Genomic DNA, 18,548 nt, shown 5'->3' with positions numbered 1-18,548 from the left:
TTAACATTGCTCATAACTTTTGATTGGTTGGATCTATGGCTGTCATATTTCACATGTATATTCCTTATGACCAGACCTTTCTTTGGGTACCATCATATTTGACCTTGACCTTGGAGTTTGACCCAGTTTTACAAAATTTTACCCAACTTTAAACTTGGCAATAACTTTTGAAAAATTGGTGCTAGGACTTTCATACCTCACATGTGTAATTCTTGTGACAAGACCTTAATTTGGATACCAATAATCGTGGCCCATTGACCTTGATCTACTTTTGAAAAACTTTAACCTTGGTCATAACTTTTGAACAGTTGGTGCTACGGCTTTCATACTTCACAAATTTAATCCTTGTGCCAAGACCTTACTTTGGATACCAACAACTTTGACCCTTTAACCTTGACCTATTTTTGAAAAACTTTAACCTTGGTCATATCTTTTGAATGGTTGGTGCTAGGGCTTTCATATTTCACATGTGTATCTTGTGAGAAGGCCTTTCTTTGGGTACCATTAATTTTGACCATTTAGCCTTTAAGTTTGACTTACTTTTGAAAAACTTTAACCTTTTCCATATCTTTTCAATGGTTGCTGCTAGGGCTTTCATATTTCACAGGTATATTCCTGGAACAAGACCTTATATTGGGTACCAACATATTTGATTTGCATTTGAGAAATTTTAACCTAAATCAGTTGCCATACGGGGGCATCAGTGTTTCACAAACACATCTTGTTCTCTTAAATACTATAGAGATGTTCAAAATAACAAAGGCAATTTCTCTGTCTTTTGACATATGGTATCTGTCTGTCTGTCAAATAATATGTAAATTGTGCTAGACCCGTAACTTTAGAACCTAGGGAAGCGTATTAGTGCCACGTAATATTTTTTTAAAGTTGGAAATTCCAACATTAAAGTTGGTAATTCCAACTTTAAAGTTGGTTTTTCCAACTTTAATCTTGGTTTTTCCAACTTTAAAAATTATACCTTATTACTTAAATGTCACGAATTTATAACAAATATATGCATGTTAGTTTGAAACCTGTGAAAATAAAATTATGACTAACATGGTCCGGTACTGTCCATGTGTATTAAAAATTGTCATCAGTTCTGATATATTGGTATTTGAAATACCCCATACTATTTTTACATCTTCCTTTGATTAATTGCTGACTTAATTCCAATTTTTGAAGATACTTTGTTCCAAATTTGGATCTTTTAGCTGAGGTAAGGCCAATCAAGATATAAAGAAGAAGTAGACTATAAAAGAAAAATTGAAATAAGCCTCTTTATTAAAAACCAAGCTTCTTTACTACATATTATTTACTATTCCAGTAATCACAAACAGGTTAATACTTCATAAAGAAAAACAATGCTACAATTTGTCAACTTCAAAACATGCAGCAAGGGAATAAATGGGTGAGTTAAGCATTCAACTTCAAAAATGCTGATTTCTTAACAGAGAAAACTTAAGATTCCAAACAAAATCCTCTGTTGTCTAACACAACTCTCTCCTTTTATCAGAATGCCATTGATAAGTTTTTCCATATAAATATAACCATCAACATCTGATATACTAGTAATTACATGTATAATACATGAACAATAGGTGTTGTTGTACCTATACAATAAGAAAACTACGAACATGCAAAAAATGACTTTAGGTATCTCTTTTTTGGAAAGATGGCATAGCCAAAAATGACTTGTTCATGTTTTTTTTTTTATTTTTAATCAAAGGGTACTTCATTATATTATATTATACTTCCCATCTTGTCTTACATAATATATTAAACAGGAAATATCACACAATTAACTTTTTCCAATATGTAACAATATCAGAAATACGACACTACAATTTTATATAAACAAAACAATTAAAATAAACTAATCATAATACATGACTACTACATAATACGTACATTGTAGAATTAATGTTTAAGTTACATGTTTACTAGTATCAATTTACAATACAAATTTTGCCCAAGTATTGCTTTTTGCAAGAAAACCTTTAAAAACTTTTATGCCCTATCTAGTTCCTTGAATGACCTTTTCTTCATAACACTTGTCAATAAAAAGTTACATTTTTCACTTTTATCCAAAAGATAGAATATTAATGAAAACATTTTAAGGATATCCGATCCTCAGCCAGGAAGGATAACTCTTTATTATTTAATTCAAAAAGTCTCAAAATGAAGCTTAAATAAGAATTCTTTTCATGCAACAATTTTCATTTTATGCATCTCAGTGTGATTCAAGGTTCTTTAAAGTTTTAGAAACAGTCTTTTAAAACGTTGATATTTTTACCCTATAAAGACAGATTTAAAGAAATCGACTTTTCCTTTAATTTAGCCTTAGATACAAATGCTACCGTAATTAGCATGATATGAAATTAGAAACGATTTATGGTGTTTTGCAATGATAGGAAACACTTTATAAACTATGCATTATAAAATAATTGAAGTACACAGAAGAAATGAAAGTATATATACTGTTTAAGTACAAAAATCATGCAACTTTCTTCAAATGCCTAGATACCTATAGTTTTTTTATCCTAAAATGTTTTTGTTGATCAATTTCCAATTAGAAAATGCATAGTAGGTGTCTTTATTTGCATTTCCTGAAAAGAACTATATGCGGTATATGCACATTTTTGCCCCCACAAAAGTCATATTTTTAAAATTTCTTGAAATGTGCTGAATTGTATATATTGTAAGAGAAATCTAAATTAACAAAAAATATTATAGTTTCGAAGTAGATTATTGGCAACTTTTGCTTCTATGACGTCACAAATTATTTGGATTTTGTGTTATTTTTCAGAAAAAGGAAAAAATGGACAAAATTTGTTCAATTTTTACTATAAAATTTACAGAGCGCAGTCCTGCTCAAGAACAATATTTACATATTTCATTGATATTATCATTCTACACATTATATCAAAATATTGAGTTGGAGCAGACCTGCGCTCGGTGACTTTTACTCAAATTATCGACGTAATATACACTTTTTCTGTATAAATCATTGAAATTTTGAATTTACGTCATCTTTCTGACGTCATATCTAACATATGGCGTCATGGCTTATGAAAATATTCACATCTTTGAAGTCTGCAGATATTCCCCTGTTTTAGAACATAATTATATATTTCTCCGTCAAAGTTTGATTTTGGGGGCAAATATTGGTCATTACCGAATATAGTCCTTTAGTCAAGATTTACTCATTTTTCCTATATAACATGATTAACTTTAATGATGAAGTTTGAACAATTACCGTGGGTAAATTCGCATTACTTTGGGAATTCAGAGCCATTTTTGTGAGCATTTTCAATTACTCAATGCATGATTTTCAGAACCTGAGGATCATACATGTATGACTTCCATATGGATTAAATAAAACAGTTAAATTCTATCATTACAGGAGTTAATGAAAATAAGGTCTGATAGAATCAGGATTCTCTCTGTCAAAGATAAACATACTCTCAGTTTTACAATCACCACCATACAATCAGGCTCTGAAATTCAAATTTCATTCCCATTACGCTACTGCTACAATGTTGAAAGTGTAATAATGCATGATGGGTGAATTTTGATATCACAGTTTAATACTGGTCCAGGAAGATACATTTGAGTCAAATTCAGTGTTATGCATTGAAAAGAGTATCTTTTTCGAGTATTTTAAACTATCTTTAAAATGAGTTAAATATAAATAATATCATTAAAGTATATAACTAGCTACAAAGTACCTGTGTATCAGCTGACAAAGTCGAGTACAACCAAGTTTTATCTACACAAAACTGCACTTAGAAGATGAATGTCAAAAGTGTTGACATTTCTTGTCAGTGTACGTTGTAAAAAAGTCCATCAAATCTTACTCACATATTTTTCATTACAAACTTATTATTTAGCAGGTTTCCTTAACTGATTAAATGTCCCAACATGTCATGGTCATTCTTTGACATCCTCAAACTTAAGTTCAACAGCAAAGTTCTCCTTATACACAGCTTTTGCCTTTTTCTTGTGAGGGTTGTCAATTTCATCCCTGCTTAGACAGAGCCTACAAGATTTATCACACGTTGTTATTTGAAAATACATATATTTATGGAGTTTAAATAAATTTTTATCCACTTGAATTGCTTGCATATTTAAGGGAAATATTCTAAACAAGAGGCTCATGGGCCACATCAATCACCTGAGCACTTTGGCTAGAAAAAAAGGAAAAATCATTTCAGTATTGAAAAGTTTAAATACCTATATTCATACCTATATTCATGCAAGTGATGTGACCCCCCCCCCCCCCCCCCTCCACCCCAAGGGCAGGAGAGGGGTTCATCATTTGAACAAAATTGAATCTACACTTCCTGAGGATGCTTCCATATAAATTAATTTTTATTTTTAAAAGTTAAATAATTCCACTTATTCTTAGCTACCTCCCCTTGAAATAGGGTGTGGCCCTTTATTTGAACAAACTTAAATCCCCTTCACCCAAGGATGCTTTGTCGAAAGATTGATTGAAAATTGGCCCAGTGGTTCTTAAGAAATCGAAAATGTGAACAACACAAGACAGATGGACACTGGACATGATACTGCTGTGTCTTTTAAATAATACTGACAATCTGTTGAAGAATCGTTTTTTACAAACTTTTGATTAAGCATAGATTTATCTTACGAATAGTATCCACCATATGTATAAGATAAATATATTTATCTTATATGTGTGGTGGATCGTCTAACTATTTAAAGGATACATTTGACATCTCTATCCTGTTCTATATGATTTTTAAATGTGCCATTGGGTTAATAATTTTCATTGTTGTATCTGTTAGGTGGAACACTGAATTTACCTATTGTCCTCAATGAAGAAGGTGTGAAACCAGAAGAAGAAGGCACAATGGTCATACACCTGGGGAATGTTTTTCTGCAAAAAAAAATTAACATTGCATGTACTTTATAGTGCTGGTATAAAATTCAAACAACATTCATACCTCATAATGTTTTTTTTTATAATAGCTGCACTGTTTAAGACTCAACATTGCCATTTCAAATCCTTGAATATCTCAAAACTTAGTCATTTCCATTGAAGTTTGTGATATAAGTACCACTAAACTCCCAGTTGGAGTGTATCTGGTTAATCATTTAATTCAGAATCTATACTATATGTGTATACTCATCATATTAAAAATTCAGAGCAAGTTTTAGTCAAGCATTCTTTACATTTATAATTCGGTGATTATTATTCCCCTACTGGTGAAACCAGAGGGGGACTATAGGTTTCCTCCTTGTCTGTCCATCTGTCTGTCAGTCTGTCCCACTTGGTTTTCCACACTTTTTTCTACATGCATGCAGATATTGAGCTGATTTTTTGGTATGTAAGTCTACCTTAATAAGTTATAGATCAAGTTTGCACTTCGTTCCACTTTGATGATTTTTTTAATGAAATTATGACCTTTTTATTTCTTAAGGGGAACCAGATTACACTTGCTGGTAGGTGACTAGTATTGCTTAACGAGGTTCGCTCCTGAGCTTTCGAGCAGATTTATATCTTAACCTATATTTCAAAAATTCTGCATAAAGTTTTAATTCTTACAATAATTTTGGATTCTACAATGCCAATTAAACTATATTCAGTCAAAACTCCATTATTAAATTCCATACCAAAAGAATTAATTGAGGAACTATATTTTGTGGCGGAAGGTTTTTTAGAAGAAAATGATCATTTTTTTTCTCTTTCGAAGTATTTAAAGTATGTTAAGTTTGGATTCCTATTTTTACATGCAGTCTGCACACGGAGTTATTTTGTGCAGTGAACTGTTTTATACTGGTCCTAAATTATATATTAAATAAACTGTCATGAATTCTATCATTATATATGATAAATATAGCAAATATATTGTGAAAATCAAGAAAAAAATATCCCTATTTTAAGCTTAAAATTAGCACTATTTTAGTAATATCTAAAAATTTACATCACAGACCCTCACTTTTTATTTCATTTTCTGAATATATAAGATACTTTTAACCATTCTTCTTAAATTCAGTAAAATGTCATTATTTTCAAATGATATTTTTGCTTGTTAAATTTTTAATGCCAGAAAAATGAAATTTTTGAGTGCAGAAAGGTCAAATAATTGAACATGCGGAGTAATTTGAAAAAAAAATTTCGTTGTCACAAATTTTAATGTGTCTATTCAAGATGAAATAAGACTGTGTTTGTTCCCATAATTTATTTGAATAAAAAAACTGGAGGAAAAACTTTAAAAATTGATTTATGTGTAAGACATATTTACAGTGCAAAAAGGTCAAACTAAATGCTTTGTAGCGCCAAAAGACGCGCATTGACCCCCATTTTTTGTTTTGATTTTTAATTCAGCTATGTGTATAAATTCTAAAAATATACTTGATAAAAAATTCTCATTACTTTTGATGGCAGGATCCAACCTCCTTAAGAAATGCTCTCATAAGAATGCTTGTTATTACACCTGGAACCAGAGGGGACTATAAGTTTCCACCTAGTCTATCCATCTGTTTTTCTGTATGTCAGCTTGTCCAACTTGGTTTTCTGCACTTTTTTTTACTAAATGCTTGCAGACATTGTGCTGAATTTATGTACTAGGGGACTGGTATTGCTTTTGCAATACTCTCAGAATGCTTCGTATAAAGAAGCACATACCTAACCAGTACCTATTTTAACAAAAACTCTCTGGAAATGAAAACAGATGTAAAATACAGAATCAAAATGAAAATGGCCTACTCACACTTGTGGAAAAAAATCTAATTTTCACATCATCCACAATAACAGGACTGTTCTCTAAATTGGCCACCACACTGTGTGTATCTGTGTATTTTGTCACCTGAAAAGAAGTATCATACAAAATATATCAACAGTTCTTGGTATCAGAAATATACACCGATACTGTGATTTCAGACCTTCATTACTAACATGTCTTAAATTTTGATTGCTACAATTTCTGTTTGTGCACCCTCATTGTCAAACCTGGCAATTCATATTATCTCCAAATCTGCATTCATAAATCAGTAATCCATCGACTCTGATTTCCATGGATAGGTCACTCCCATCTCCATTTCCAACACCTGTAAATGCATAGTTCAGTGTACAGCTTTATTGATTTTATTTATTTACCATACATAATGGTGAAACCAGAGTGAATTATAGGTTTCCTCTCCATCTGGACGTCTGTCAGTCAGACTGTCCCACCTGGTTTTTAAAACTAATTTTTACACAATTGCATGTATAGAGTTTGGTATGCAAGTCTATCTTGATGTGCTACAGATAAAGTTCATTTTGTTCTGTTTGATGATTTTTTTTTAATTTTATGAAACTATGGTGTACAGTAAAACATGCTTATAGTGAACACGCTTATAATGAATTGATGCTTACAGCAAAGTTATTTTTATTCCCCGTGCCTCTAAAACATATTGTGATCTTAACGGATATTTATATAAGGAAACAAAATCGTCTGTCCCTGGCACATTTTTATAAGCGTGTTTTACAGTATTCCAGTAGGGGACTCAGTATTGCTCTTGTAATGTTCTCAGAATTTAATGCTTGCTATTAACTCCCTAATGGAGAAACCAGAGAGGACTGTAGGTTTCCTTTTCATCTGCTGTTCTGTCTGTTTGTCTGTCCTCTGTCTGACAGTAAGTCTGTCTCACTTTTTTTTTAAATTCTTTTCCTTCATTCTTGCAGATATTGTGCTTAGTTTTAGCACGAGTCTACCTTGAGGAGTTACAGATCAAGTTTGCATTTCGTTCTGCAATGATTTTTGGTAGAATTACAGCTTTTTGTTTTTTAAGGAGAAACAGACTATGTATGTATGTAAAGAAAAGAGAATTTAGAACAAGGTTTTTGTTACCAAAATAAATTCATTAAATTATGCAAATGTTCAATTTTTGCGAGCATGAATAAATTCTCTTCTAAACTCTGTTAAGGACCTTTTATACACTAGCTAGAGGAAAAGATTATTTGGACATTGAGAAAATTATAGCATGTAAAGGTGTAAATACATGTATTGAGCTTATCTATCACATTTTCAACATATCTAGGGTACCTTGCATTTACCCCCAGAAAAAATGTTCAAAGACAATGAAACAGTGGGCAAAATACCTACAAATGAAGTGTTCAATCTATTTGTATTGGCCTATTAAAATCTTATGCATGTGTGATTTTATAACTAATTAAGTAATATTTAAAATTGTACATTTCAATTTATTTTATTCTTGATCAAGGGCAGATTACTGTATCTGCATAAAAATAACAAAAGATCAGAACTCTTTAGTGTGCAGTGTATAGAGAGCTCTTAAAATGGAACTTGAATTTCTTCTGCAGCAGCTAATCAAGCAGAATCTAATGAAAATAATACATAAAACAGAATATGAGACTCATTCGAATCATCCTGTAATATTTTTTGCCAAACTGACCTTCTAATCCTTCTATTTTGACTGATGTAATTCGTTTCTTTTTCTCTGGTGGCACTTGTCCCCCCAATTCTTTTTTAACTTTCTCAAAATATCCTACATATCTGCTCTGAAAATATAATCCACCTCTAAAATCAATACAAAATTAGGACACTTTTTTCAGAATTAAGACATGCATTCACAGAATTCTTATAACAGTTCTTTTAAAATGGACATGAACTAAAAAGTGAAACAATCTCTTCCAAAAAAACCAAAGAAAGTCACTTAAGTTTTTGGAGGGGGGGGGGGGGGGGTTCTTGAAAATTGCAAAAAACTTTAAATGTAAGTACCTGACTTGGTGTTTCCACACCCTGAAAAGTTTTACCAACAGAGAGATCTGTTCTTCTGTCTCCAAAGTAGTCTAAACTCTCCTGTAGATATAAAAAGATTTATTTAATACGCAAAACATCCCAATATTTGCGAAGTAAAAATCCCTAATTCAATTTTCAGCACATCTTTTTCCACAATAAAGACATGTAAGCTGGAATATGTATCCATTTTGAAAGCATGGAAATTACAATGTATCTTTAAATAACATAGTTCCATTAGAGAGGGAGGGGGTTTGTCCTACAAATTTCACAGTGGAATATATAACAAGGGCACTGTGAAGCAGGGCTTCCTCTTGCAAGAGCATATTAATCCTTTCCTGAAGTAAATTACTACTTCCATTAAGCACTAACCCACTCACATACAGTATGTTACTATATCCCTCCAACTTTGTTGCAAGACAATAATAAAAATGCATGTTAGCTAGCTAGTTCACATTATGGAAATGAATTATTCCTGTGGAAAAGTTTGTTGTGTATGTAATAATAGATACATGTAGCATGAATAACACTATATGGTTAAATTTCCAAAATATTTAAAACTAAGCTGCTTTAAGAAAATCCTTTTCTTCAATTATCACATACTTGTGCTTCATCAAATATCCCACAGTGTACAAGCCATGTACAGATCATTGTGCCTGTTCGTCCTTTGCCCCCTTTACAGTGTATTGCAATAACATTCCGTTTATCTTGTTCCATCCATTCTTCTACATTGGCACAAAAAGATACCATCTCCCTGTTATCAAAAACAATGTCAAGTGATAAATTTTATGACAAGAAATATATTAGATACATGTGTTCATTTAATTAAGTTTCATTGTATTTTACATGTAAATTTAAATTGCTGAAAACACTTAGCAAGTGTAATTTTGGCTTACTGTAGCCTGAACATTATGCCAATATCCAGGATTGAAGAATCTTGAATCTACATCAGAGTGAAAATGCTTTTTGATTTTATTCACAAATTGAAGTTTTAATAATTGGGAGATTTTTTTTCTTTTATATTATTGCATGTAATAAAAGGCCTTACAGTGGAATGGCTTAACCTCATAAGGGACTGCATGCAGGCCAAAAAAAAAAAACATTTGCAAATTAATTTTAAATTAACAAATTTTCACCAAAACAATGATATTGTTTATGGAGATACATGTAAGTGGTACATGTTATCAACAGTACTTAAATCATAATTTTCTTTTCTGAGGTTAAGAGTATATTCCAAGAATTCTATCCCATTTATTTCAATATAGTCTGACACAATGCATTGTGGATCGAAGCATTATTCATAGTAATTCAACTTCTTCAAACCATGCAGAGTCAATTCTCCAAATTGAGTTTCATTAAAAATCTTTTTTAATTAAAACTAAAAGTTAAATAAGTGAAAATCTTTAAGATAGAATGATATATCATTTTTTTAAAGTATACACTACACCCCAGTATATATATATAAATGTAATATATGTACATGTTCAATTCAAATTATTGCTTATACATGTTATGTAGTTTATTAATTGCTAATAAAATGAAAATAAAAAAGTTATAAAAATTAATTGCTAATAAAATGAAAATAAAAAGTTAAAAAAAACACATACACATAACTAAAGCTGTACTAAACAACATTTAGGTAATTAACCCAAGTATCTAGCTTAAATAATAGAAGAAGGAATATTACCAGTGGAGGTTAAAATCCAAAGATTTACAAAAATCTAATTAAGTTATGAAGTTCTTTCCTCTATACAGTTGATAACAATCAAGAGAAAAAGTTGTCTAAAAGCTGTTTTATTGTTATTTAAAGCAAACACTAGAGAGGACACAAATTTACTAGTAAATAATGAGTTATAACAAATGTGCTGCTTCATTAAACAGATATTAAAGATTAAACAAATGTTTAAGAAATGTGTGCAAAGAGAAGAGTTCTTCAATAAATATCAAAACAATGGCAAAAAATGCCACACTCGATCAAGAACAATCACCATGCATACCTACAATGGGTATTGAGGCACATCTGTATTCAAGAAAGATACGATATTATGTCTATATGTAAACAAAAATGATCGAAAACAAATTAATCTTCACACACTTGGATCTTGCATTACTTATCGGTAAGTATACAAAACATTAAAATCAAATACTGTACTTTACAGTCCTCAAGATACTGTGTCTTATTAGGTGGTCTTTTCAACTATACATGTTCTACATGTAGTACTACCTTTACCAAATAAACATGCACTAATAATATGGATATTTTACTTTAGAAATTCACACAACCCTGTTAACCACCCTGTCACCCAAATGAAAAATATATAAACTAAGTTTCAGGTTTATCAATTAAAGAAAAATTACATTAACTCTTGATTACAGTTATTGTACTGTCATTGTCAAAAAAGATGGGCTTCATTTAAACAAAATTACTGTTAACCAAGATTTATTTCCGAAATACTAAAATTTTCAAGAAATGGATGTACCGGTAAAAAAAAAAGAATCCTTTTTAAAATGTTTTCAGTAAAATTAAAAATCAATGTACATGTATTTAAACATATAGTTCTATAAAAAAAAACACAATTGAATGAAATACCAAAATGATAACAGTGAATAGATAAATCATGAAAAGATTTATGTTCTGCAAAATTTGTTGGGCTTTCTTCTAGGAAATATAAAATCTTTACCCTTACCTTAGCCTTGGGACATTGTGGTCATCAATATAGACTCTCTCCACACAATTATTAAAAAGGGTTTCATCATAATCCCTTTCACCTGAAAAAAGGTTGATACATGTAGCTTACATAGATTATCATACAAGCAAACTAAAAAAAAAAAGAAGATGTGTTTGTGAAACACTGATGCCACCATATGGCAGCTTATGGCAAAGGTTAAAGTTTCTCAAATGCAAGTCAAAATCAAGGACAAAAATTAAAAAATATTGGTACCCAAAGAAAGGTCTTGTCTCAAGGAATATACCTGTGAAATTTGAAAGCCTAGCTGCAACTGTTCATAAGTTATGGCGAAGATTAAAGTTTTTTAAAAGTACAAGGTCAAGGTCAAAGTTGTTGGTATCCAAAGGAAGGTCTTGTCACAAGGATTACATATGTGAAGTATGAAAGCCCTAGCACCATCCATTTAAAAGTTATGGCCAAGGTTAAAGTTTTTCAAAAGTAGGTCAAACTCCTCGGTCAAGGTCAAAGTGGTTGGTATCCAAAGGAAGGTCTTGTCGCAAGGATTACATATGTGAAGTATGAAAGCCCTAGCTCCAACTTTCAAAAGTTATGGCCAAGGTTAAAGTTTTTCAAAAAGTAGGTCAAACTCCAAGGTCAAGGTCAAAAGGTCAAAGTTGTTGGTATCCAAAGGAAGGCCTTGTCACAGAGAATACACATGTGAAGTTTGAAACCCCAAGCACCAAGTGTTCAGAAGTTATGGCCAAGGTAAAAGTCTCATAAAATTTTGCAAAAGTGGATCAAACTCCAAGGTCAAGGTCAAATATGATGGTACCCAAAGAAAGATCTTGTCAAAGGAATACACCTGTGAAATATGAAAGTCATAGCTCCAACCAGTCAAAAGTTATGGGCAAGGTTAAAGTTGACAACAGACAGACAGACAGGACAAAAACAATATACCCCGGGATTTTTCGAACCAGGGGCATAAAAACATTTGATAAATTTAATACACTTAACACAACATGAGATTCCACTAAATCAAGAGAATTTCCCTTTAAAAAAAACTTTTAAAATAGTTAGCCTATAAAAGAAACAAGAAACATCCCCCAACCATTATTTCACAGTTTCATTGCAATGTTTATGTACAAAAAATACTATTATACATGTAGGATACTGCCATGGCAAAATTTATTCTGTACCAGTAAATTACTGAGCTACATATGAACATGTATAAATAGTCATGTTCACATGTATAAATAGTCATAAGAAAAATTTTAAAACGTATCATTTTTTTCTTACTACATAGATTGTAAATTCTGTAGTGTCCCTTGTGTTTGGTATTAAAGAATCTTGCCACTTCCTGAAAAAAAGTATAAATTAAACTAGCCATAAAAAGTATCGATTTACATGCAAATAGTTTTCAGATTCTTGTATCATAAACAATACAATCTGATTAAAATCAGATCCTTTGATCCGCTCACATAGATCGCTATACAAGGATCCATTTAGGGTCATCTCCTGTTGACCTTTCTGATAAAAATATTCATTAAAATTTTGACCGATCAGAGAGATCGTACTTAAGCGACATTTGGAAAAAATGAATGTAGAAGTGAAAGTAGCTGCGGAGAAGATCTTACCGTTTCGTACAAAACAAAGAGCTAATTTAAAAAAACAAGGCAAAAACAATTTTCTGTACAGAAAAGACTGTGGTTGTTCTTTTGACATGCTACGGAAACCAGGTCACGATTTTCCAGTTGTGTATCATCAGGTCTTTCACTTCTGTAACTGAATCCCGAGATAATTCTTAATTCTCGGAAGCAAAAGTTTGATTGAATAATTAAAAGGTCACGAGGAGGTGACCCTGAATGGGTTTTTTTCTTCAGATCCTTGTGTAGCAATCTATGTGAGCATATCAAAGGATCTTAATATTTTAATCAGATTGATAAACAATAGCAGTAAAAAACCAGCAACATGATTGAGCAAATGAACTCCTGATTTTATTTTTAAGGATAAAATAGCATTTTCTTACATTGACACTGTTGCGATACATGGCCATCATTCCCTTTGATGGGAAGGACATAGCAATCACACGCTCTACAAAAACATTAATGGACTTCAAGCATTTTAATCATTTTATGCCAAATACATGAACATGTCAATAAAAGTTTTACAAAACTTTAAAAATGCTATTGCAAATTTTTTTTATTAAAGAATTTTAAGTGTTCAAATTTGGCATATTTTCTAGACATGGAGATTGCCACCAAGATTCAACAAGAGGCCCATGGGCCACATCGCTCACCTGAGCACATTGGCTAGGCAAAAGCACAAATCAGTTCAGTAATGAAAAGATTATCGGGGGGGGGGGGGGGGGGGGGGGGGTGCTTGAATTTTAAACTACCTGATGATGCTTCCATGTCAATATAACAAATGGCTTTGTTGTACTTGAGAAGATTTTAAAAAAATTTTCCCATATATTCCTTTGTAAAAATTTGATCCCCCGTTGTGGTTCCTCCCTATCCCAGGGGTCATCATTTGAACTTGAATCTACACTACCTGAGGATGCTTCCATATCAATATGACTAAACATAGCTTTCCTGTTCTTGAGAAAAAATATTTTTTCTATATGTTCTTATGTAAAACTTTCGATCCCCCAATGGGCCCCACCCAACCCCTGGAGGTCATCATTTGAACAAAATTTTATCTACACTACCTGAGGATGCTTCCATATCAAAATGACTAATCATGGTTTGCAGTTCTTCAGAAGAAGATATTTTCCTATATATTTCTATTTAAGACTTTGATCCTCCATTGTGGCCCCATCCTACCCACGGGGGTCATGATTTGAACAAAATAGAATCTACACTACCTAAGGATGCTTCCACATAAATATGATCAATCAGGGCTTTGCTGTTCCTGAGAAGAAGATTTTTAAAATTTTTCCTATACATTTCTATGTAAAACTTTGATCCTCCATTGTGGCCCCATCCTACCCCCGGGGGTCATGATCTGAATAAAATTGAATCTACCCTACCTGAGGATGCTTCCATATAAATATGAACAATCTGGGCTTTGCTGTTCCTGGGAAGAAGATTTTTCCTATATATTTCTACGTAAAACTTTGATTCTCCATTGTGGCCCCGCCCTACCCCTGGGAGTCATGATTTGAACAAACTTGAATGTACACTACCTGAAGATGCTTCCACATGAGTTTCATCTTTCCTGGCCCTATGGTTCTTGAGAAGAAGATTTTTAAATGATGCATTTATTTTTTCACTAATTCTTAATTATCTCCCCTTGAAAGAGGGCTTGGCCCTTCATTTGAACAAACTTGAATCCCCTTCACCCAAGGATACTTTGTGGCAAGTTTGGTTGAAATAGGCCCAGTGGTTCTTGAGAAGAAGATGAAAATGTGAAAAGTTTACAACAACAACAACGACAGACAACGGACAAATTTTGATCAGAAAAGCTCACTTGAGCCTTTGGCTCAGGTGAGCTAAAAACAAAAGAAGGCAAAGGAAAAAAAATAAAGTATGTGCTAATCCTTCTATAATATTTTATTCATTAGAATTTTCTCTTGTTAGGGTAAAATATTTTAAAATGACAGTCATAATTATTAAATACATTTATCATCATATCAAAAGATTTGAAGAAAATTTTCCATTATATGTTTTGTTTTCATGTTCCAACAGGTTTCTGTTATTTTTTTTTTCAACAAACCAGTAATATAGCAAAGATCAAGATCAAATCCATCTCTCTGGTACCGCCGTTTGTTTTGTGAAACAATTCTCCTAGAAGCTGTAGCTATGTGCCTCTTTTGCTGAACCATTAAAAATATTATCCTGGCGATTCGTAATATCCTTACTACACGACCAATAATCAATAACCTGTATAAAACAATGCCTTTAATTGCAACTGCAATGATATAATTCATAATAGTCTTAATATATTAAGTGATTTACAATACAAAACTATTATCATGATAATACTTATGTAGTATTACATGTATTGCATCTATTCAGTGTAACTATTAAAGTGAAGAAATTATGAATTTATTTCAAATAAGTACTTTTGAAATATGAAAAATAAAGTTACACATGTGTAATCATATGACAAAAAAATCCCTAAAGGGCACTTTATCAAATTACTTCACAATCTAGCATGAAGACTCTATATTTTTTTTTTTTGTTCAAAAAATTTTTGATTTGCACGAACATAGTAAATGTTATTGATCAGCAATATGACGTGTCATATTGTACGAGGGTTGTTAGAAAAGTTCGCGGACACATTGATTTACGGAAATCTATTGTGTACTGTGAAGTATGACTTATGTCTGATTAAATTCCTATCTTTTGTTTATTAGTATGTAAAAAATCAGGTCCATTTACTAAAATTTTGAAAATTTACAACAATTTTTACTATGCGGTCATAGGATTCACGGAGCATTAACTTGACGTTAAGTGACGTGACAATCAGATTTCAAATCCGTTCAGCTTTTTCATAGTTCTAAATATCTTTCATTTCTTTCGAATTTTCTTGTCTTTTTTCTACTGAAAAGTTAAATATCTATGTCAAGACATGTTACTTTTCTTCTATAATGTCTTTTGTGCTGTTTCGGACATTAGCGAGATCTTAAAATAATAGTCTACGCAATTAAGAGGTCAGGTATGGAAACCATGCAAAATCCATAGCTGCAACGTCCATGCTATAAGTGGGGTATTGAGATATCGATGGAGTTGATCATTAAAAATGTTAATCCTTCCATTCTTTTAAAGCTACTACATTTTGAATACTTTTGTCCTTTGTACGTGTAGGCAATTTCCAGCAGCATCTAAAAGCATTTTAGTTTATTTTAGACATTTTCCTGTCTGCACACATAAAATTTTTAGTACGTCGGTGCTCCATGACGTTCCCATTCTTGGCTTTGTTTTTACGCCTTGATTATTTATAAATGGCTATAAAACAGTCATACACCCTCCAATTTAATTCAAAATTTCGGCAAGTGACGTTTTATGAATACTGTAGCGACAGGTAAAATATCATAATGCTTTCTGCGGTACAACTGTGCAATTTTTGATTTAAATAAAAAGTCTATGTAATGTAAACGTGCAAAAAAGTAGCATGCTCTATGAAGCATGTTTTATCAAACTAATATAGCTGTATATTTTTTAAGGATCACCGGAAAACACCAAATCTTTGTATATTTATTGGAAAATAGGTAAAGTTTTTATCTGGAGAGTTTAAACGGTTTCATGGAAATAGCGCGCTCACCATAGAACTTGTCCGCGAACTTTTCTAACAACCCTCCTATATTGTATGCAGAAACATGTACTACAGTACTTACTTTGCATAATTATTAGCACAAGAAGTCCCTTCTGCAATAATTAAAAATGTTACATCCACAATAAAAGAGACAGTGACCACACCTATATCCACCATCTCCAACACTCGACATTCTGTTAACAACTGTTTCCTGAAAGATATAGGATATCAAAATAATTTCTTTGACATAAAAAATTATTCATATTTGAAAATGATTTAAAATGTGTATAAATATAGGTACATAATGCACACTGTATTTTTTTCACTGGGCATTATGGTTGATCACAAAATTGAGAAAAAGAAATAAATAATCAATGTCTGTGTGCAATATAGCATTTCAAGATTCATTGAAACATTTATAAAGCCATTTTGATTTCTTGAAAACTTTAATTTCAATGAACACAAGTCGGTTATATTAAAATGTTAATACATTAAGGGGAAATGAGAGACATTTATTCAAGAAATTTTTTTTTTTAATTTATATGAGAATCTCTAATTCATTTTACTTTATAACATTTTCAGTAAAGGATCATACCCTTGATAGAAAATTCGAAAGAAAACCTCTAGCATGAAATAACTGATCAAGACATGTGACAGAAGTTCCAATGTTTCTCGGTTTTTTGAACAGTCATTGTCTGCAAGTTCCACTATGACAAAAATAAAGTCCATGATAATCAGCACTACAGTAATGAGTCTAAATACTATGTGCTCCAGGATGCTTTTTACAATCCACTGCAATCCCCTGAATTAAAAAAGACAGAATGTATAAATGAATCAATTTTACTGTAACAAAATCAATATTTCTCTAAAAAAAAATATGACTAATTCACACTCCAATATTCTCCAGAATAATGAAATGGCGTTAATTTTTTGTTTTACCCTTTGTAATCTCTAATTTGATGATGGACTATATTCATCTATGAACATTTCTTTATTTTAAAAAAAGTTAAAACAAAAACAAAAAAAAACCCTGTAGGAACAGAGAGGTGTGAGAGGGGGGTGCATCATTATTCAATAAAATGGCTTCCAGTAAATGCATGAAAACCATAAAGGACTCTTACTCAATTCCTCTTCTTGGAATCTCTTTTGCTCCAGGATCCTCAACATATTCTACATCTTCTTTAGCATCTGATTTGTAAATTTGAAGAGTACCATCATTTGATGTATTGTTATCCATTCTTATTTGTACATCACCCGAATTATCCTGTCCCCCAGCAGTCTCAGATGTAACGGCAAGTTCTGGAGGCGGTTTTGATTCAACATGACTTCCAAACTGTTCATAATTATTCATGCTTCTACAAAAATTCATATATTCAAATCATCAAATATTGAAAACAAAGTGGCAGATTAAATGCATTGTTTATACCTGAAAATTTTTATCCGTACATGTGAAATTGATAAAATTATTTAGGCCTAATACTAAGGGGGTGGTTCCCATAATTTGTCGTCTGCTGCTCCTTATTTTCACTGTCCTAATTTTTTTTGTTTACAACTTCATCTTACCTTGTCTTGTACTAACAAGCATAAGTTAGTGTTTTGCGGGAGTATATTGCTTTTTTCTTGGAATTTTTCAACTGTTTAATCATCGGAAAATCACTGACTTCTGTTAGTTTGTTGTGTGCATCTGTCTCATTTTCCACCGGAACTCTCCTGTAAATTGGTCATTTAAAAACACAAGAGAACCAGTCAACAGGTGCCTGTTTTATACATCAGCTTTGATTGGCGGAATAATTAATTACCGATCCAATCAAAAAACGTGTAAGAAGTGAAATAATTTTGGGCTAGTTTGTCTGTAGGG

The 18,548-nt window shown here is 31.8% G+C and overlaps 1 protein-coding gene across 1 annotated transcript; it reads right to left on the bottom strand.

Annotated features, from left to right (window-relative positions):
• Nucleotides 1–1,259: 1,259 nt before the first annotated feature.
• On the bottom strand, nucleotides 1,260–18,340 carry LOC133197293 (phosphatidylinositol 3,4,5-trisphosphate 3-phosphatase TPTE2-like). Its single transcript, XM_061333254.1, has 15 exons — nucleotides 18,254–18,340; nucleotides 17,812–18,045; nucleotides 17,286–17,492; nucleotides 16,773–16,901; nucleotides 15,149–15,315; nucleotides 13,461–13,525; nucleotides 12,731–12,791; nucleotides 11,453–11,534; nucleotides 9,369–9,519; nucleotides 8,748–8,828; nucleotides 8,422–8,527; nucleotides 6,977–7,074; nucleotides 6,738–6,833; nucleotides 4,827–4,900; nucleotides 1,260–4,039 (listed from the first exon to the last, which is right to left on the bottom strand). The coding sequence occupies exons 2-15, from the start codon at nucleotides 18,039–18,041 to the stop codon at nucleotides 3,931–3,933; spliced, it is 1,656 nt and encodes a 551-aa protein (XP_061189238.1). The 5' UTR covers nucleotides 18,042–18,045; nucleotides 18,254–18,340; the 3' UTR covers nucleotides 1,260–3,930.
• Nucleotides 18,341–18,548: the final 208 nt, after the last annotated feature.

Source organism: Saccostrea echinata, unplaced genomic scaffold, assembly GCF_033153115.1.
Source record: "Saccostrea echinata isolate AGI-Se365-2 ecotype Australia unplaced genomic scaffold, CSIRO_AGI_Sech_v1 ptg000030l, whole genome shotgun sequence".
Taxonomy (NCBI): domain Eukaryota; kingdom Metazoa; phylum Mollusca; class Bivalvia; order Ostreida; family Ostreidae; genus Saccostrea; species Saccostrea echinata.
This window is presented reverse-complemented; position numbering and strand designations above follow the sequence as displayed.